Source organism: Ambystoma mexicanum, chromosome 3p (assembly GCF_040938575.1).
Source record: "Ambystoma mexicanum isolate Mex_15411 chromosome 3p, UKY_AmexF1_1, whole genome shotgun sequence".
NCBI lineage: Eukaryota > Metazoa > Chordata > Amphibia > Caudata > Ambystomatidae > Ambystoma > Ambystoma mexicanum.
This window is the reverse complement of record NC_090925.1, coordinates 520815463-520832673: the sequence shown is the minus strand read 5'-3', so window position 1 is coordinate 520832673 and position 17211 is coordinate 520815463. Positions and strand designations below refer to the sequence as shown.

The 17211-nt window shown below is 44.6% G+C and overlaps 1 protein-coding gene across 2 annotated transcripts in view; it reads right to left on the bottom strand.

Moving 5' to 3' along the window:
- LOC138580565 (E3 SUMO-protein ligase KIAA1586-like) overlaps nucleotides 1–17211 on the bottom strand; it is a 185932-nt gene that overhangs the window by 96277 nt on the left and 72444 nt on the right. For both annotated transcript variants that reach the window (XM_069651207.1, XM_069651208.1), the window contains exon 2: nucleotides 6002–6164. Coding sequence is in view for 1 of the 2 variants with exons in the window: in XM_069651208.1 (XP_069507309.1) it covers nucleotides 6002–6164 (163 nt within the window). In the remaining variant the exon portion in view is untranslated. The remainder of the gene's footprint in view (nucleotides 1–6001; nucleotides 6165–17211) is intronic.

Below are 17211 nucleotides of genomic sequence, written 5' to 3'. Positions count from 1 at the left end.
GATCTCCATCTGCGGAGCATAGACCTTTGGAAAATGGATCTTTCTTTATAGGAGATACTTAGAGGTTGTTTGATTTCAAGGGGTTTGCAGTACGGAAAGCGGTGTGAAGAGGCTTGATCAGCTGCATTACGTCACTCTATAAATCCATGCACTTAACCAGCTTAGGAGTGCACATCTGTATCCGGTAGCCTCATGCTCCCTTGCTCTGCTTATTGGTCACCCCTCTGCCAGGCATTGGTAGACCTTCCTTCAGGTCTCCAACCTTCTATTAGAGAGTCTTTGCACAAACACCTTACGGAACTCTATAATCATGTGTCATTTAGAGACACACCCAGGGTTCTGTTTCTCAAGCCCAGGATTGTCCCATTGAAAGGAAACCTTTGACTCATGTGTTTATGGATTCATGGCGTATATGGTGATGAAGACCACACATTATCTGTTTATGGATGCGACAAGTTCTATTTGTTGTGTATTTGTTATGTTTGCTGAATTGATTAACAGCCAGATGATAATAACTCTGTATACAGAATGCGGTTTGCTTCACAAATTCAATTGTATTAATTATTTGCGCTGCATTGACTAGCAGCCAGATGAGAACCGTGTACATAGAACACGGTTTGCTTTAGAAATTCTACATACAATCACAGTATGAATCAACAGTCAAAGAATAAAAGCTGAAGTAACATAACTGTTTAGAGTGTGTCTTTACGGTTTGCATTTCAGCGAGATTAAGAGGGTCTTGTCCCACTGACTCAGTACAAAGGTACAATGTTCCTGCATAAAATAATTGCATACACTGAATTTTGAGGGTAGGACGCCCCCCCCCTGTTTTAAACTCTGGCTCTGTGGCAGCAGAACCCATCCAGTGCATGTGCGGTGGTGTCTGTCAGTGTGTAATGGAGGGGTCCATGGTGTGCGTAGGGTATTAGTATCATTAGTCTTTTCTCCACCTTCTTGTAGCTCTTCGTCTGTGGTGGCAAACAGTGTGATGGATGCACGTGCTTTAAACCAGGTTGCTTTCCTCGTTTCCACATTACTCGTGCATTTTTCCCGTGGTAGTTTTGGTTGAATCAAATAAAATAAAAATAGGGGGGTCTCCCATCTAACCCAGCACCACCACCTCACCCTGCCACCAACCATTCTCCTACCCCCCAACACACAACATGTAATGTAGAATCGTCCATTCCAGCCATGTCACACATTCCAGAACGCCTCCTAGCAGACATCCAGTTCCGAGCCACATCAGCACTGCATTGTGGGTAAGGGAATTACCCCAAATGAAAACCTTTTTCTCCAGGGAATATATATATATAGATATATATATAGTCGACCAAAATGACCAAGGGGGGGGGGAATGCACGATTAATGTGCAAATGTCGGAAAGTGACCTTGTTTAAAACACAGCAAACCAGACTGCTACTTCGGAAGGCTGCATTGCCGCTGTTTGAGCCACCAGGCTACCTGCTATAAACACGGCCAAGGTAACTCCTGAGGGGAGCACCAATGTCTGAGTGCTCATGAGGAAAATCCTGACAAGTTACTGATATCAAATTTACATCTGGTTAAGTAGACTAGGAGGTGGTTGTAGGACAAGTAGGCACAGGCAGGAGCAGAAGACACTGGAGCAGCGGGTCCAGGAGAAGCGGGTCCAGGAGAAGCGGGTACGAATGCAGGAAGCATTGAACACTGTGACGCATCACATCAAACGTCGTGTCCTGGCTGCTAGAATGTATTTGCAGCTGTAAGTATGTATACCAAGGCTTTTGCCAGATTACTCCAAGGTTTCCGTGGTACAGTTTGCTTCTTGATCTGTGTTGCCTGGCCACAGTTCCACATGCTCATGCACTCTGATGGGCCAGGACAATGCCAATAAGCTTTCCTTCTTACCCAGTTCTTTGTGAAAAGTTTTGTTGAGCTACAGGAGTTGTTTGCCAGCATCGCAATGCCTATTTCTCGGTGGAGCACTTTGCGCAGGTTTAATCTCCTGGTGTAATTCGTAGGCACTTGTTTTGGACTTTGAGAGAGTTACGCTGTCCTTCCGGACAGGAACTGCACAGAGGACAGTCCGAGTTCACTTGTGCTAGAGAAAGTCCACCTTTCTTGACCCGGAAGTGTTGATGCCTTTTTGCTTGTTGGCATTCCATCCCTGTAAGGGGTGTCTTATCCTTGTAAATGTGACAGGTGCCATCTTATTTTTGATGCACCTGACACTATAGCACTTTCCGCCATGGTGCACATCGCTGAGGAAGACTTTGGGGATCAACCCATCTCCTGCAGATCCCATCGGGTCACGTTCAACACCACAGTGGGAAGCAAGAGGCTGCCTGCCAAAGAGCAGCCAGAAACCCATGCGGTAGTAATGGAGCAGGGGCCACACAAAGGGCAAAGGACTCAAGATGTAACTGATCCCCAATGGCCAGACCACCATTTTATATCAAAAGATCAGTATCTGCGCTTTCACAACTTGAGCTAAGTATTTTTTGCGTCTGTGCAACAGTGTCAGTACGAGCCCAATGCACTATGTAATGTAGGACTGGATGTCTGCCATGGCCAGAATAGGTGGTGCAAAGACCAGAAACCCTGCCAATTCAGTAGCTGCAGGACTGCTAGCTATTTTTTCAACATTATATCTCTCCACATTTCAAAAGCAAGTCTTGGTTACATGCATGAAAAGTCTTGTACTAAAGTAATGCACAAGGCCATCAGCACGCCAGCCCAGTCTTTGTACAGGAGAGTTATGATCTATTTCCTGGTTCAGACTGAGGACATTGAAGGATCGGGATGATTGTGTAATGTACGTAGGGAAGAGCCTTGACACCCACCTCCTCCGCCCTGCCCTGTTTCGACGCCACCTGTTATAGCTTAAATGTCAGCCCGGGTGTGTACTGGGAATCGGACATATCCTTAGTGCACCATGAAGACAACAGGTTGCCTCTCCATCCTCCTGCCACCTGCACTCTTCCTGCTCTGGGGGCCTAACTCCATCTCAGCTCATCCAATCGCTGATCAGTATGACGCAGCAGCCATTTCTGCTACTGAGAGAGCCATTCCCGAGAATGCCACACTAACGCAAGCAGGTGAGTGCAGGCCTGCCCCATTACATTTCAGGTTGGGACACGACATCTTGTCGATCTGCAAACAGTTGGATGCTAGTCTCCTATTCACTAGCGGAGCATTCGTCTGGAACTCTTCACCCTATATACTCAGACAGCTTAAAAGTAGTAAAAGAAGTTTAACTGGGATGCTGATGCCTTCCCTTCTGGTAAACTGGGTTGGTTCCCCAATCGCTCCCTTCGGAAGGCAATGGTGTGAGTTACCAAATTTCGGTGGTCCTTCAAGCGAATGCCAAAGCTGTTAAATATATACGTAGTAATGTGGGAACCACTGCCCACGTCAACAATAATCAGACACTATATAGGGCCTCATTTCGAGTTTGACGTTATCTCCTCTGGTAATACCGCCACTCTCGTTTTCTCTCACCGCATGCAGTAATGCAGTGGTAACAGGAAGGGGTCTGTATGATTTAGTCATGCAGACCCTTCTATTATTCCCCATTTTGGAGTCCTATATGAATCAAATAGGGACATGCTGTACAGCCACATGTGCTAATTCTGCATGGGTAATACCACATGTGGTAACGCATTTGTGTGGAGGTCCTTTCCTCTACGACAAAGCAGGCAGTTTTCAAGAGCTTTGGTTACCAAATTCAAAATTTGACAGGGCAGTAAAAAGTGTCCTATTCGGAGATACTGGATGTTTTACTGCTGCCCCAAACTCATAATAAGGCCCGAATGCTCATCACCCTCATCGTGCTATTCTGTTACCCGCAAAATGCCATCACTCTGGCAATAAGTAGTGACTAGGAATTCCATTGATCCTTTTCAACAATTGTCAATAACAAGTCATATGACTTCCATGAGCGGCCCCCTCTCCCAACTGTGGAAGACCAGACCCTGGATCCATCACAACTCCTTCCCACAACGCCTGATTGGACAACACCACCAGGCCTTTGGCTCAAATGAAATGCATCCTCTTATTTATTTATTCATATAATTTATGGATAGCAAAGGCACGAGGGCGTCTAGGCACTGGGGGAGACAAAGATCAGCAAAGCAGCCTAACAGAGTGACCAAGAGTAATAAATACAACGTGAGGTTCAAAATAGGTGGGTTTTTAAGGGCCTTGCGAAAGCGCAAAAGTCTGTGATCTCACGAAGCTAAGGTGGAAGGGAATTCCATAAAGAAGTGCAATAACAGAAAAGTACCGAGCCCCCAACCGTGCCTCACAGAACCTGGGGGCTGTCAACAGATTGAGGGAAATGGACCACAGCTGCCTGGTAGGGGTATATCTAGTCAGCTTAGATTGCAAATATTCAAGCCCAGTATTGTGAAATGTACGATGCGCAATACACAGAACCTTGAATTGAACACAGCTCTTAACTGGGAGCCAGTGAAGCTGGAGCAGAAGGCTAGAGAATTGGGACATTCTTGCAGCTCCCTACGCCAGACGTGCTGCAGCGTTTTGAAGCAGCTGCAAACGCCTCTTCATCATACAAGTCAACCCATAGTCTCAGGCAACAACATTTGCTCGCTTTAGCAATAGGCAAGCGTTAGGATGTCAACTCTCCCTTGTACTAATGACAAGCGGTGTGGCGTGCTGCCAGGTGTTTTTATGGTGCTCAGAGCGTAAAAGGGAGGTGTTGCAGCTCCACATCTACATGGTCTATGCTTCCTTCATACATTTCTTGTCTACCCCCGCAATGCTTATCAATGAGGACAGCACAGGGGTGCACACGAAACACAAGGTGTCCATACACAAAATCGTAGTATAGCTAGATAGCTGTCATCTAGTGTGTGTATTCTATCACACACACAAATTACTTAATTGTCTATCTGATGTCCCTTGACACCCATTGGTGGAACACATCTCCATAGCTTATAGCTACCCCACCATAAGTATGTATACATACATATATGGGATATTGACATATGCTATTGTATTTCATACCATGCTCTGCTGCCAGTCCAGTAGACTTTCAACATTCTAACGGATCTGAAATACAGGGGAGGCTGGGTTTGGTTAGTGCGGAAAGAGGGGAAATGCAAGCTAGCTTTGCTGTTGTGTTGCTGTGCAGAGCTCAGGTAGTGTTTGTGTGTCTGAGTAATGTTGGGAACGTATTCAAAGTACTATGTAGTATCCTAGATGTTGTGATTGATGGTATGTGTGAGTGCAGGGGCCTGGTGGAATGCTGAGGTGGAGCTTGGAGTGTTGGGGCACCCGAGTGTTCCAGGGACGGATGGTTGGGACTTGGAGCTGGGGGAAGGAACCAGGGTGGAGGCCTGTAGATCTTCTCTCCTACCTTCTGATCTTATCTATGTAACCAAGAGGCACTAAAGCATGTTCCTGTTAATACTGACCTGGGTCAGCCTGGTTCCTGCTCCTTGTACATCACTGGCCCGGGGTACATCTTGCAGGAGGCAAGATACATCACACTACCAATAACTTGTGTTGATCTTGCTGGCAGAGAATGTCATTTTTATTTTTAGACTGAGATGTACTGGTTTATCGTGCTATTGGCTTGATATTACATCATTACTTTCATTTCATAAGCCTTTAAAAGTGTCAAGATTGTTAACATAAAACATAAAAAACACTTGTGTATTCCTAGGTCTAACATAATTGAATGTAGAGTAAGATAAACAAATGAATTACATGATATTTAAAGTTAGGAATAAGAAATGTGATGCCCTAGAGTGCAATTGCTGAGTATTTGGGTTTTGTGACTTTTGGGTTTGTGCTATGATGTATGATATGAGAAGAAATATGGAAACAACTTGAACCTCTTTGTGTGAGTTAATAGCAAAACAAACCTTTGAAATACAATACACTTATTTGAAATAATGCAAAATTGAACAATTCTGAGTTATTAGAGCCATACATTTTTAATATAAAAAAAAAGTGTTCGAGAAAAATTAGAATGTCAATCCAAACTACAGGTTACCTTGATCTGGAAGCGTCTGTATAAATCCAGTACATTGTCCGGAACCACTGGGAAATCCTCACAGTTTGCTCTGACGACACAGGCAGGTATGACACGGCAAACTCTGAATCCCAGTCTTTTGCAAATCCACCACATAAACGTAAACGCTCTATGGGTCTCAGGCCTGTGTAAAAAATAGAGGAGTAGGTTTGTTGAACCAATTGAATAGTTGATTTTTCGCACAACTTTTAAAAAAATGGCATACATGAAGAAAAAACATATTTTGCAAGTGTAGCGGTTCGAAGTCCAGTATTTGTTCAATATGATGAAAATGTATATGTGAAAATAAATAAATAAATCTATAGAAAGATTGTTTGGTGGGCGCTTCTATTTGAGAAACATAATAGTATGGACTCTCAAAGATTGAATTGTTTAACAAAACCACAGAGCAATACATTTTTTTAAATTATATATGTATATATTTAACTACCCCGTTACCTACCATGGGCCGCCATAGCCTATTGTTCAATCTCTGCCTGTGCCACCTCGAACCAGGTTCCTGATTGCCCCGCTCCTGCATACGGGAGCGCTGTTTGCTTGCCTATTGTAAGCTTGCACTTCAGAACTAAAGTCTGAAAACTTCCCTATCCCACCACCACTCGCGATTTTATAGAATTTTAAGATTCTGACTCTCGCCATAAGACCAAATCATGAACCCAGCACCATATCTCTCCTATTGCTTCCTGTTTAGAGTATTGATCGGCAATTACTGCTTGCGGCTACTGAGCATGCGGCCCAATCATTGCAACCAGTTGCCGTACAGCAAAAATGTACATACCCTTGCCTCTTCTTCAGGTGTAATGCCCATCTCAGCTCGGTGCACTGAGAATGCGCCTTCCCAACCCTTACACTCCAGCCCGCCTTTTCCCTCTTTCATTAGGAATAACGCCATCACAGCTATAATCTCTGCCCACTTAGACTGCAGATTCGAAAGGCTAAGGGCACGTACCAAACCAACACTATTTCTGGCATGCCCAAGGCCTACTGAAATCAGGAACGGCATGCTGGCCGGGCGGTCCTCACGGCCCACTGCCACTTCTCACACCATCGCCCTATCCACATCCAAATGCACCAACAACCCCCGTCGCCCCTCGTTCCAACTTAATACCTCCATGGAGGGATCCACAGTATTACTACTAGAGAAAAGAGAAAAACAGGCCAGACCCAAGTTTCCCCTCGCTACCCATCTACCACTCACTACCCAAAGCACACCACCGGCCCCCTTCAATGTGCACTCATCAATGCTCGCTCACTGCCTGCATGCGCCACTGAAGTCCATGACATCACCAACCTGGACCTAGACCTCCTAGTCATCATTGAGTCATGGCTACATGCAGGGCCGTCAAGAGGGTTTAGGTCGAAATGACTGGAAAAAAAAGGTCGAAAAGACCAAAAGTTCTAAAAATGCTACCACCAAAGGATCGAACACCAAAAGTTTGATCCTCTGGTGGTAGCATTAAAAAAAAAAACGGGGGCTGCAGGGGTGTCCCCCGCATTGCACTGCTCACTATACTTTGTGGTATAGTGAGCGGGGGCTGCGGGGGACACCCCTGCAGCCGTCCGTGGAAGAATAAACATTTTTTTTTAAAAAAATTAAAAAAAAATAAAACGGGGGCTGCGGGGGTGTCCCCGCATTGCCCCGCTCACTATACTTTATGGTATAGCGAGCGGGGGCTACGGGGGACACCCCCGCAGCCGTCCGTTTAAAAAAAAAAAAAAAAGAAAAGAAAAGGACCCTGCAGCGGCAGTTCCCAATCACAGAAGTGAAAGGGAACTGGCGCTGCAGGAACAAGCGTGAAGGTAAGTGGGGTTTGTGTATGTTGATGGTGGTGGGGTGTGTTATGGGTGTGTTGTGTGTGTGTGTGTGTGTGAGAATGTGTGTTTTGGCAAATTATCGTGGCTGAAATGTCCAAAAACAAAGTGTTCGAACTTTTGGTAATTCGAACATTTCGTTTTCGGATATTTCAGCCTCGATAATTTCCCCTTAGGTCAAATCACTGAGATTCGTCACGAGGGGGACACAAGGGGGGCAAACTGCCTCAGGCCTCGCGCTTGCGGGGGCCTTGCGGCCCCCTCTCCTAAGGAGAAGGCAGCACAGTCTCACGTGTACTTTATTCACAGGGGGGACTGTGCCGTCTCCTCTCTGCCCCTGCAATGATTTTGCTGTTTGTTGCGAAGCCGTTTGGCTCCGCAGCAAACAGCAAAATAACGGGAGACAGCAGGGCTCAGAAGTGAGCTCTGCTGCCTCCCGTCATTCAGTTGACAACCTGGACTTGCAGAATGACAAGCGAGGGCTCCTCTCCTGTCAGTCAGCGTGTTCACGTTGCCCAGCATGATAACACTGACTGATAGGAGAGGAGTTCTCTCCTGTCAGGCAGCATGTCTACGTGTTGGCTGCGTGGATGCTTTTGATTGGTGCATGGAAGTAAGGTAAGTGTTTTTTTTATTTTAAATTAAATGTGTATATATGTATATTTAAATAAATCAAATGAGTGTGTATATGTATGTATGAATGCATGCGTGCATGTTGGTGTTTGTGTCAATGCTGTGTTTGGTTTTATGTATACATGCATGGAGTTGTGTAACTGGTGGATGAATGCATGGGTGAAAGTGTTTTATGTGAATGTGTGTTCAGCCTGACCCCTAAATCTAGGCGCCCTGGAAGCCACTTCATTAAGGGTTGCGCAGTGGTGGAAATGGAAAAAAATGGTTGGGGGATCCCACAACGGCTGGGGTGGGAGAAGCGTTTGGGGGGGGCGTTGCCCAAGGAAGCGGGGTTAAGGGGCGGAGGTGGCAGTTGACCTCTGATCAGAGGAAATGTCAAAAATAATAGTTTAAAACGGCCTAATTTCTTTTCCAAACTATATATCAATTCCACTTTAAACGACTTCCATGTCACTGGTGATGAGTGACTTCACTATGCAGATAATAGTTTTGACCAGTTTTGCTGAGTAAATATTCTTTAAAATGCACAATTTGCTTCCCATTTTATTTTAAAAAAACTCCCCCTTGGGTACTGTTCAAACAGGGTGATTTCTGTTCGCCATAAGCAGCATTTTCTTTTACTTGAACCCCACCTGGCACAACTCCTGCAGCTCCCCACTGAAAGCAGCTGGGTGGCTGCATCGTGTGTGATCGTTTTAATAGGGGTATTTATTTATGTAATGTGTGTCGGATACCTGTATATGTATTTATTTATGCAATGTTTGTCGGATACAGGTATCCGACAAACTTTGCATAAATAAATAATCCGGGTCCATGTATCCAACAAACATTGCATAAATAAATACATAAACCTGGTTGTGGCTGAGGACTGTAACTTCCTCTTGTGATCTCTTACATGGGGTCACCAGAGGAAGTTGCAGTTTGCTCTGGCCATTTTTTTCCCCCTTCTCCCCAGCATAGAGCAGGGTTTTGGGGCAGCTGACTCTGGCCGCATCCCGAGATCCAGCTACGCATCTGGTGCCGGATCTCGGATCCGGCGAGAGCCGGCCCAATGACCAGCCCTGGGGGTGGGTTCCTGGCATCAGAGGTGCACCTACGCTAAAATGGCAGGGGGAGGTGGGGAGATGGGGGGTGGGGACTAACAATGCAAATGTTAGTGTTAGGCAGAATCCCGTGATGTGCCCTTAGGGACCACTGCACAATTAAGACTACAAGTGGTAATACAAGTACACCTTTGGTACAAGCCTGCAGTACACTGTTAAAGTGGTAGCAGTAGCGGAGCAGCCAGACTTATCTCAAGAGTAAATGAGCAGTAGTAGAATTACACAAAGGACCACAATTACTGTGACTCAAGCAAACACTGACTCAAGGCTTCAGGTAAAAAAATATAAGTACATTTATTTAAAACCATCTGTTCATAAAACATTTAACTTCTATAAATTCAAAACCACACGTAAAATACACCACACACTATCACTTCCACTTGTTCCAGCAAATTCAAGGTAAGTACATTAGGATTTGACAGACCAGTGTTGCGATACTAACGCATACCCGCGGATAGAAATGCTCACAAAGTTAAAACACACTTTGTACTTTAGAATTTTTATTTTTTCATTTTTTATTGTTGAATATTTAATCAAAGAATTTGATTTTTACAACATCTTTGCTCTTTGTTTCTTTAGTCATGTTTAGTCTCTTTGATTTAAATCTTACATTTCTGGCTATTTTGAATGGTATTAAGGAGAAGAAGGTCATCCCAGTAGGTAAGAAAGTCTTAATTTTCATGTCGTTTCAAGGCAAGTTTTTCGATTAGGGTGTGAAGGATCTTGAATGTCGCTAGTTGCCAAGATGTGTGATCACCACTAATCATCCTTTTCCACCATGTTTCTTCATCAGTTACTGCTGAATGCTGGCAGATGTGTTTCTTGTAGGGATGTCGAGTGTCCGTCAAACTTGGGCAAGACAGTAAAAGATGGCGAATAGTCGCTTTCTCTTTGCCACAGAATCTGCAGATGTTAGTCAGAGATTGATTTCTTATATGACGAATTTCGTTGGTGTCTAAAAGGTTTAGTCTTGCTCTCATTATGAGGTTGCGTGCCGCTCTGCTTGGAAATTTTTTGATATAGTTCTGGAGGTCATCTTGTTCCATACCGGGGTCAAGTGAGAGACGAGCTTGTATTTGGTCGCTACATCTAGGGTGTGGATCCAGTCTATCTCTTATTTTTTTGGTTATTCTTGTGGGGTTATTGATCAGATCATCTTCTGTGCATTCGATGGATTTCAGTAAGGTTTGATGTTCTTCTTTCTATTGGTTTAGCATTGTGCAGCTTCCCCCTAGGATTCTTTTGAGCACCAGCTCGTGGAGGAAGGCGCAGTTAGGTAGAATACATTTCCTGTAGAGCATCAGTGTGTTGGAGTCCACCGTGCCTTGAAGGGAAAGCAGACTGAGTTCTCGGCGTATCAGTGTGATTGGAGTTGAATCTGGTAGGCCGAGAGTCGTCCTCCAGAAGTAAGCTTCTAGTTTAGGCCAGAGAGTCTTAGATAGGCATGGCATAGCTTCTGCTCCATATGTTACAGTGGGGACCGCCTTTTGTTTGTAGAAGTTCAGTAGTGATTTGCCTTTTGTTGCTAGGCTTTGAACTTTGTCAAACAGAGATTCTTGCATAGCCATGTCCTTTGCTGAGTTATCCAGTATTACGCCCAGATATTTGAAGTGCTTTACTCTTTCAATTTTGGTTTTTTCTAGGAACCAGTTGGACTTGTCCTGGGTTTTGGCTGTGCGCTCCATCACCATGATTTTAGTTTTTTCGATGTTGATTTCTAGATTGTTCTCATTGCAGAATAGTTGTAGATTGGTGAGTTGGCGTTGAAGACCTATGGGCGTCAAATCCAATAGGATAAGGTTGTCCGCGTATAGCAATCTGCTGATGCTCGTTTGTGCTATTTTTGGTGGAAAGGATCTGATCAGAGCTTCAGAGTGTTGATAATCTCCCATGTAAGCGATGAAGAGGGCCGGAGCCAGCGGACAGCCCTGTTTCACTCCTCTTTTTGTGTTGAATCGAGTAGATAGACTGCCTTGCTGATTTAGTCTTACTTTAATGTTGGTATTTGTATGAAGTGCTTTGATCGGATTTAGGATGTTGCTTGGACAGCCCCAGGTAGATAATTTCTGGCAGAGTCTGGTGCGGTCGACTCTATCGAAGGCTTTAGAGAAGTCTATGAAGGCTGTATACACTTTTGGGTGGCCGTCTTTTACTTTGTTTTTTAAGATGGTTAAGAGAAAGATGTTGATCGTGGTTCCTAGTGTTTTTTTGAAACCAGCTTGGAAGTTGTCATTACATGGGGAACGTGAGGCCCAAGATTGGAATTTTTTCAAGAGAAGAGAGCCGAAGACTTTCCCTATAGGGTCCAGTAAAGCAATAGGTCGATAGTTTGTGGGGTCTTGTTTGTCACCTTTTTTATAAATCGGGACCACTATTGCGGACAGCCATGTTGGAGGAATTGATTGTACAGTCACGCATCGTGTGAACACAATTCTTATAAATGTACCCCATTCGACAGGATGTGATTTTAGATCGAAATTGATGATTCCATCGGGGCCAGGGGCTCGAGATTTGTTCAGTTTTCTGATGATGCCGCAGATGTCATCTAGGTCGCCCAGCTTTGTCCAGGCCTCGGCTTGGTTCAAGGGTTTCGGGTCAGTCGTCGATGATTGTAGAAGCACATATTCTGATGGAGTGTCTGGCAGCTCGAAGAGTGATCTAAAGTGAGCAGCCCAGGTGGCTTCATCGATGGAGTTCGTAATTTCTGGACCAGTGGTTGAAGATGTTTTGTTCAGTAGTGACCAGAATTCTTTCGAGTTGTTGGAGCAGATGGATTTCAGCATGGTTTCGGCATCTTGTTGCTGTAGTGCCCATCTGTGTCTTCTCACCCAAGATTTGTATTCTCTTGTTATTTCTTTAATAGCTATTGCTCTTTTGGTCATGGGGAGTGTTGCTGCATATCTTTTTGCTTTCCTGAAGGCGCAGCGTTTTAGGACCAGGAGTTTGTCATATGAATGAGTTGGTGTTTGAAGATTTTTGTTAAGATTGCCTTTCTGTGTCTTGTATGAGTTTAGCAAAGGGGCGCAGTCTGTAGCCTCGAGTTTGGGTACGTCGGTGGGATTTGCATAGCGATTTGTAAGTTCTCTTATACTTTGCGCTGTGAGGCACAGTCTGTTTCTTTGGTTATTTTGTTTGAGTCCAACCTCCATCTTATCCTGGTTGGTGTGTAATGTTTTCCATGTAGTCATCAGAATATTGTGATCGCTAGATGTAGTTTGGTAGACGTCAAAGGAGGTTGTTAAGAATAGAATAGGTTCAGACACGAAGGTGTAGTCAATAGTTGACGCTGATTTGTTGTTCGCCCATGTTGGAGGACGGGTATTGCTTTTGTATACTGTGTCCAGGTTGTGAAGATGTCTTGAATTCATCAATTTGATCCACGATTCGCCTTGTCAATCGCTCTCGTTTTTTTTCCTTTGGCAGGATCTGGTTGCAGAGGGCGTTTAGATCGCCAAATATTATGATGTGGTAGGTATTATGGGTGGTTCGTACTTCATCAACAGTGGTTTCAATTAGGGCCAAAAAGTTTTTTTGATAAATTGCAGCGGGGTTCCAATAGACGTTTAATACTGCCACAGGAATCGTCTGTTGAAATGTCTTGTTAGGAGGGGAGAGTTTCCATGTTAGCAGTAATGCGAGTAATAAGTAGTTTGAGACGATGATGTCTGTTATTGCCAAGCGACTGCTGATGCGGCATGCGGTAAGCAGGCCCGAGGATGGTCGACCAACTGGGCGTTTTGATGCCGGAGCCAGGCGGAGGTCAAAGCCGTCGAGTGATGGAGTTTTGGTCAGCCAAGTTTCCTGGAAGCACCACAAATCGGCTGATCCCAGATTGACGTCACTGGGTGAGGTTAGGTGTTTAAATCCTCTAGTGTTCCATGATCCAAGTTTAAGATCACAAGGTGCGCTCTTTTGTGTATTCGTCGAGTCTCGAAGATTGGTACTGTCCATGAGTTGCTACTTCGATCGATGTGTTGCCAGTACCTTTGGGAGCAATGCCCAAAAGCTGGATGAATTCAAATTTTTGGTTTTGGAGGTTGGAGGGAGGTCTTGTACTGGATGGATGGTTTTGGTGAGGTTCTTGTGCTGATCATGTCTTTCTTTGCAGAAGGCTATTTTTGTTTCCTGTTTTTCTTTGATAGCGTCTTCTGGTCTGCTTGAAGTTCGAATAGATTGAGGTGAAGCTTGGGTCTGATCCGATGGTAGCACATTTGAGTCTTGATGTGCAGTCACTGAGGTATTTCGATACGAGTGTCTATGTTCATGGGAGCTGACATTTGTATTGTGCTTAGGTCTTGAATGATGACTGTTTTCGCTGTTATTTTGCAGCTTTTTCAGTGTGAACTCAGTATTTTTGGGACTTGAGTGTTCAGAGGTATTTCTCTGTTGTGACAGATGGTACCCCAGGCTTCGAAAGTCTCTTTCTCGGTCTATCAATTTGTTTTTAATTTGTCTTGAGGTAATATGAAGGTAGCACATTGCTCTTCCGTGGTAGTGGCTCGATTCAACAATCCTCAAATCGTCTGATATAATTTGAGTCAGCTTTGGAATAAGATGTATCAAGGTCAAGACTCCTCTTCTATTTAGTGTGACTTCATCTCTGTTGTCTTTCGTTTGTTCTAGCTTAAGGATCAGGATCTCCATCAGGATTCCAGATTTGGTAGAATTGTATTGTGTGTTTGTTGTGGAGTATTGGTGTCGAGAAGATAGGCGGTGTTTTGTCTTGAACTGTTTCTTCGTTTATGATTTCTTTGTGATGATTCGGGCGAGTGTTTTGCAGCAATCAGTCGATCAGGTTAATTTGAACGCTCTTGTTGGGTACTGTTGTATCTTTCTGTTCTTGATTTTCATTTTTTTGGTCGTCCTTCATGCTGACGAATCTGGGTCGCATATTGGTTTTATTTGATTCTGTTTTTTGTTTGTTAGCTCCAAGCGTTCAATCTTCTGTTGACGTTCCTCCAGGGTTAAGAAGATCGGTGAGTTTTCTAATTCTTTGGTGTTAGTCGTTGGATCCTTGATTTGCGCATCCAATTTAGAAGGGCTGGTACTGTCTTCTTGTGGGTAAGATAAAGAGCCCATACCGGATGTAGTGCCAGAGTGCTCTGTGAGATTCATCAGGTCAGAATTTAGCAGGAAGTCCTCAGATGTTATCGGTGAGCTCCTGGTGACTTGGTTTGTGAGTGAGGGCTGAGGGCTCATTGGGACATCAATCTGTTGGGATAATTTATTTTGAGAAGTCTGTTGTCTCATAAGTATTGCAGCAGGTTTAGGACCCAGGTTGGAGGTTTTTTTTTTGGAAGAGGAGTTTTGCTAGAGGCATCTGAGGCAGAAAGATTGTTTGGGTTTTTGGGTCTAGTTGAGTCAAAGATTGAATAGGGTTGTTCCATTGGCTGTTTTGCTGCTTTACTTTTGTTTTCTTCGCCGTCGATTATTAGGACGATATTGGTGATTGATCCATTTGTAGATTGGGATGGGAGCTGTTGGGTTTTTTTGGGGATCAAAGTCGTTTTTTCAGCTGCAATATTTTTGTGTGGATTTCCAGCTGTGAGATCAATGAGTGGTGCGGGAGCGTTAGGTTGGATAGCTGATCCATTTGCTGATGATCGTTTTTCTAAAAGGTTCAAGGTCGATTCTATTGTCTGGAGGTGTGCGTTTATGTCAGCCAAGTTTGTGCAGGACATTTTTTTCGTGTCTTTTTGAGCTGTAACATGGCCTTCAAGAAAAATGAGTTTCGTATGAATCATGGCTTGGAGTACTGTATGCTCCTTTAGTGTGTCGTGTAATGATTCGTAGAGCTTGGTGAAGGGGACTAAGGCAATTGTTAGTGCTGACATATATGAAAGTAAGTCTGGTTTCTTTGAAGGTGTTTCATAAGTAGCTGCAGAGGATTTTCTGCTTGGCCCATGTGTAGCAGTGGAGGGGATGCAGAAGCTCGATCTGTCGTAGCGTGGATTATAGTCATGATATGATTTCCTTTTGTCTCTAGATTCCTGGGGCGGTCGATTTGTGTGACCGGTTTTGTTGCATTCTCTTTGCTCTTCTATCTTCTGTTGATTTAGGCTTCGCTGTTCAGTTGGTGAGTTAAGTGATAAAGCTATTATATCCTGTGAAGCTGGAAAAAGTAGTGATGACATTGGAGGAGAGGATGGGACTGCGGTTTGTTTCTTGTTCTGTACAGCAGTTGAAGCGATCTCAGGCTCCGTAGCTTGTTGTAGCTCGTTTGTTAAAGGGACTGGGGGGATGATTAGTGGAAGTGGTGAAGGGGTTGTGGTATGAGATGAGAGTGGAATTTGGCCGAAGGTGAAGTCGTCGGGAATCACTGTGCTGATTGTTTTATCTGGTATAGAACTGGTTTCCAAGTTGGTAGGTAGAGGGGCTTTCTTTTCTGTGGGGGGTAGCTTGATTTTTGAGGGGATTGGTGTGATCTTTTCGTTTTCAATAATTTTCCTGTGCTTACTGAGTGGTTGTAGGTCATGCACTGCGTCCAGTAGTTCAGCGTCCCTAAGCTCGTATAATGCGCCTGTGCAGCTCCCCCCGTTTTGCTTTTTTTTCTGGAAAAACTTTGTCAACGTCGATAATGGAGAGAGTTTTGTTCTTGTATTTTTCTCATTTGTGATTCTGTCTTTGGGTATGCTTACTTTCAAGTTTATGGTATTTTTTTGTACTTTTGCATTATTTTGAGAGTATTGTCTTTAAAGTGTCTTTTTCTTTTCCTTTTAGACATTCTTTGTACTTGGCGCTGACGTTTTTTTAAATTCGTTGTGCTTGTTTTGTTGTTTTCTGTAGGTTGCGCCTCTGAAAGGCATGGCGCAGGATCTTCAAAGGTGTCAGAGAGCTCCTGCTCTGATGACGTCGCAGGGAGGGCGTGCAGCCGATGCTTCGCGGCAGCAGCAGACGCGAGCCTGAGCGCCTCCCTCCTTTCCTCGCACAATTCTCGCAGCTCCGTGCCCTCACCCTTTGCATGTACGAGGGCGAGGACTGTGCGAGGGGCTGCGGGAGTTTGTCAAGGTGTGGACGAGGGCGCAAACTTTTTAAGCGCCCATTTTCTTCCTCTAGAGGAGTCTGTGGGGAGGCTGTCAGTCCAGTCATGCCAGCCGTGACTGCAGGACTGCCACTCTCCGCCACTCCACGTCCGCTCCGCGGTAGCTCCAAGTCTTTATGGTGGATAAGTGTAGCTCCTCCTTCAGGTAAAGGTGGAGAGGGAAAGCAGACCAAAACAGTAAGTAGACTGCTGGACTGCCACTCTCCGCCACTCCGCGTCCGCTCCGTGGTAGCTCCAAGTCTTTATGGTGGATAAGTGTAGCTCCTCCTTCAGGTAAGGGTGGAGAGGGAAAGCAGACCAAAACAGAAAGTAGACTGCAGGACTGCCACTCTCCGCCACTCCTTTAGAATTTCAAACAAGGGAAAAGGGGATAAAATCACAGGCAATACTTTTGTCTAGGCAAGGGAATTGGAGGGCTTGTTCAAAGATACAGATTAAAGTCAACATGTCTGCGCAAGCGTCAATGGAGCGGATGCTCAGTTGCCGAGGATCACACGTTGAACAGTTCGAGATTCGAGATGCCAAGAATACTTAGATATTGTCAGATGGAAGGAAAAGTAATAAGAGGGAGGGAAGAAAGT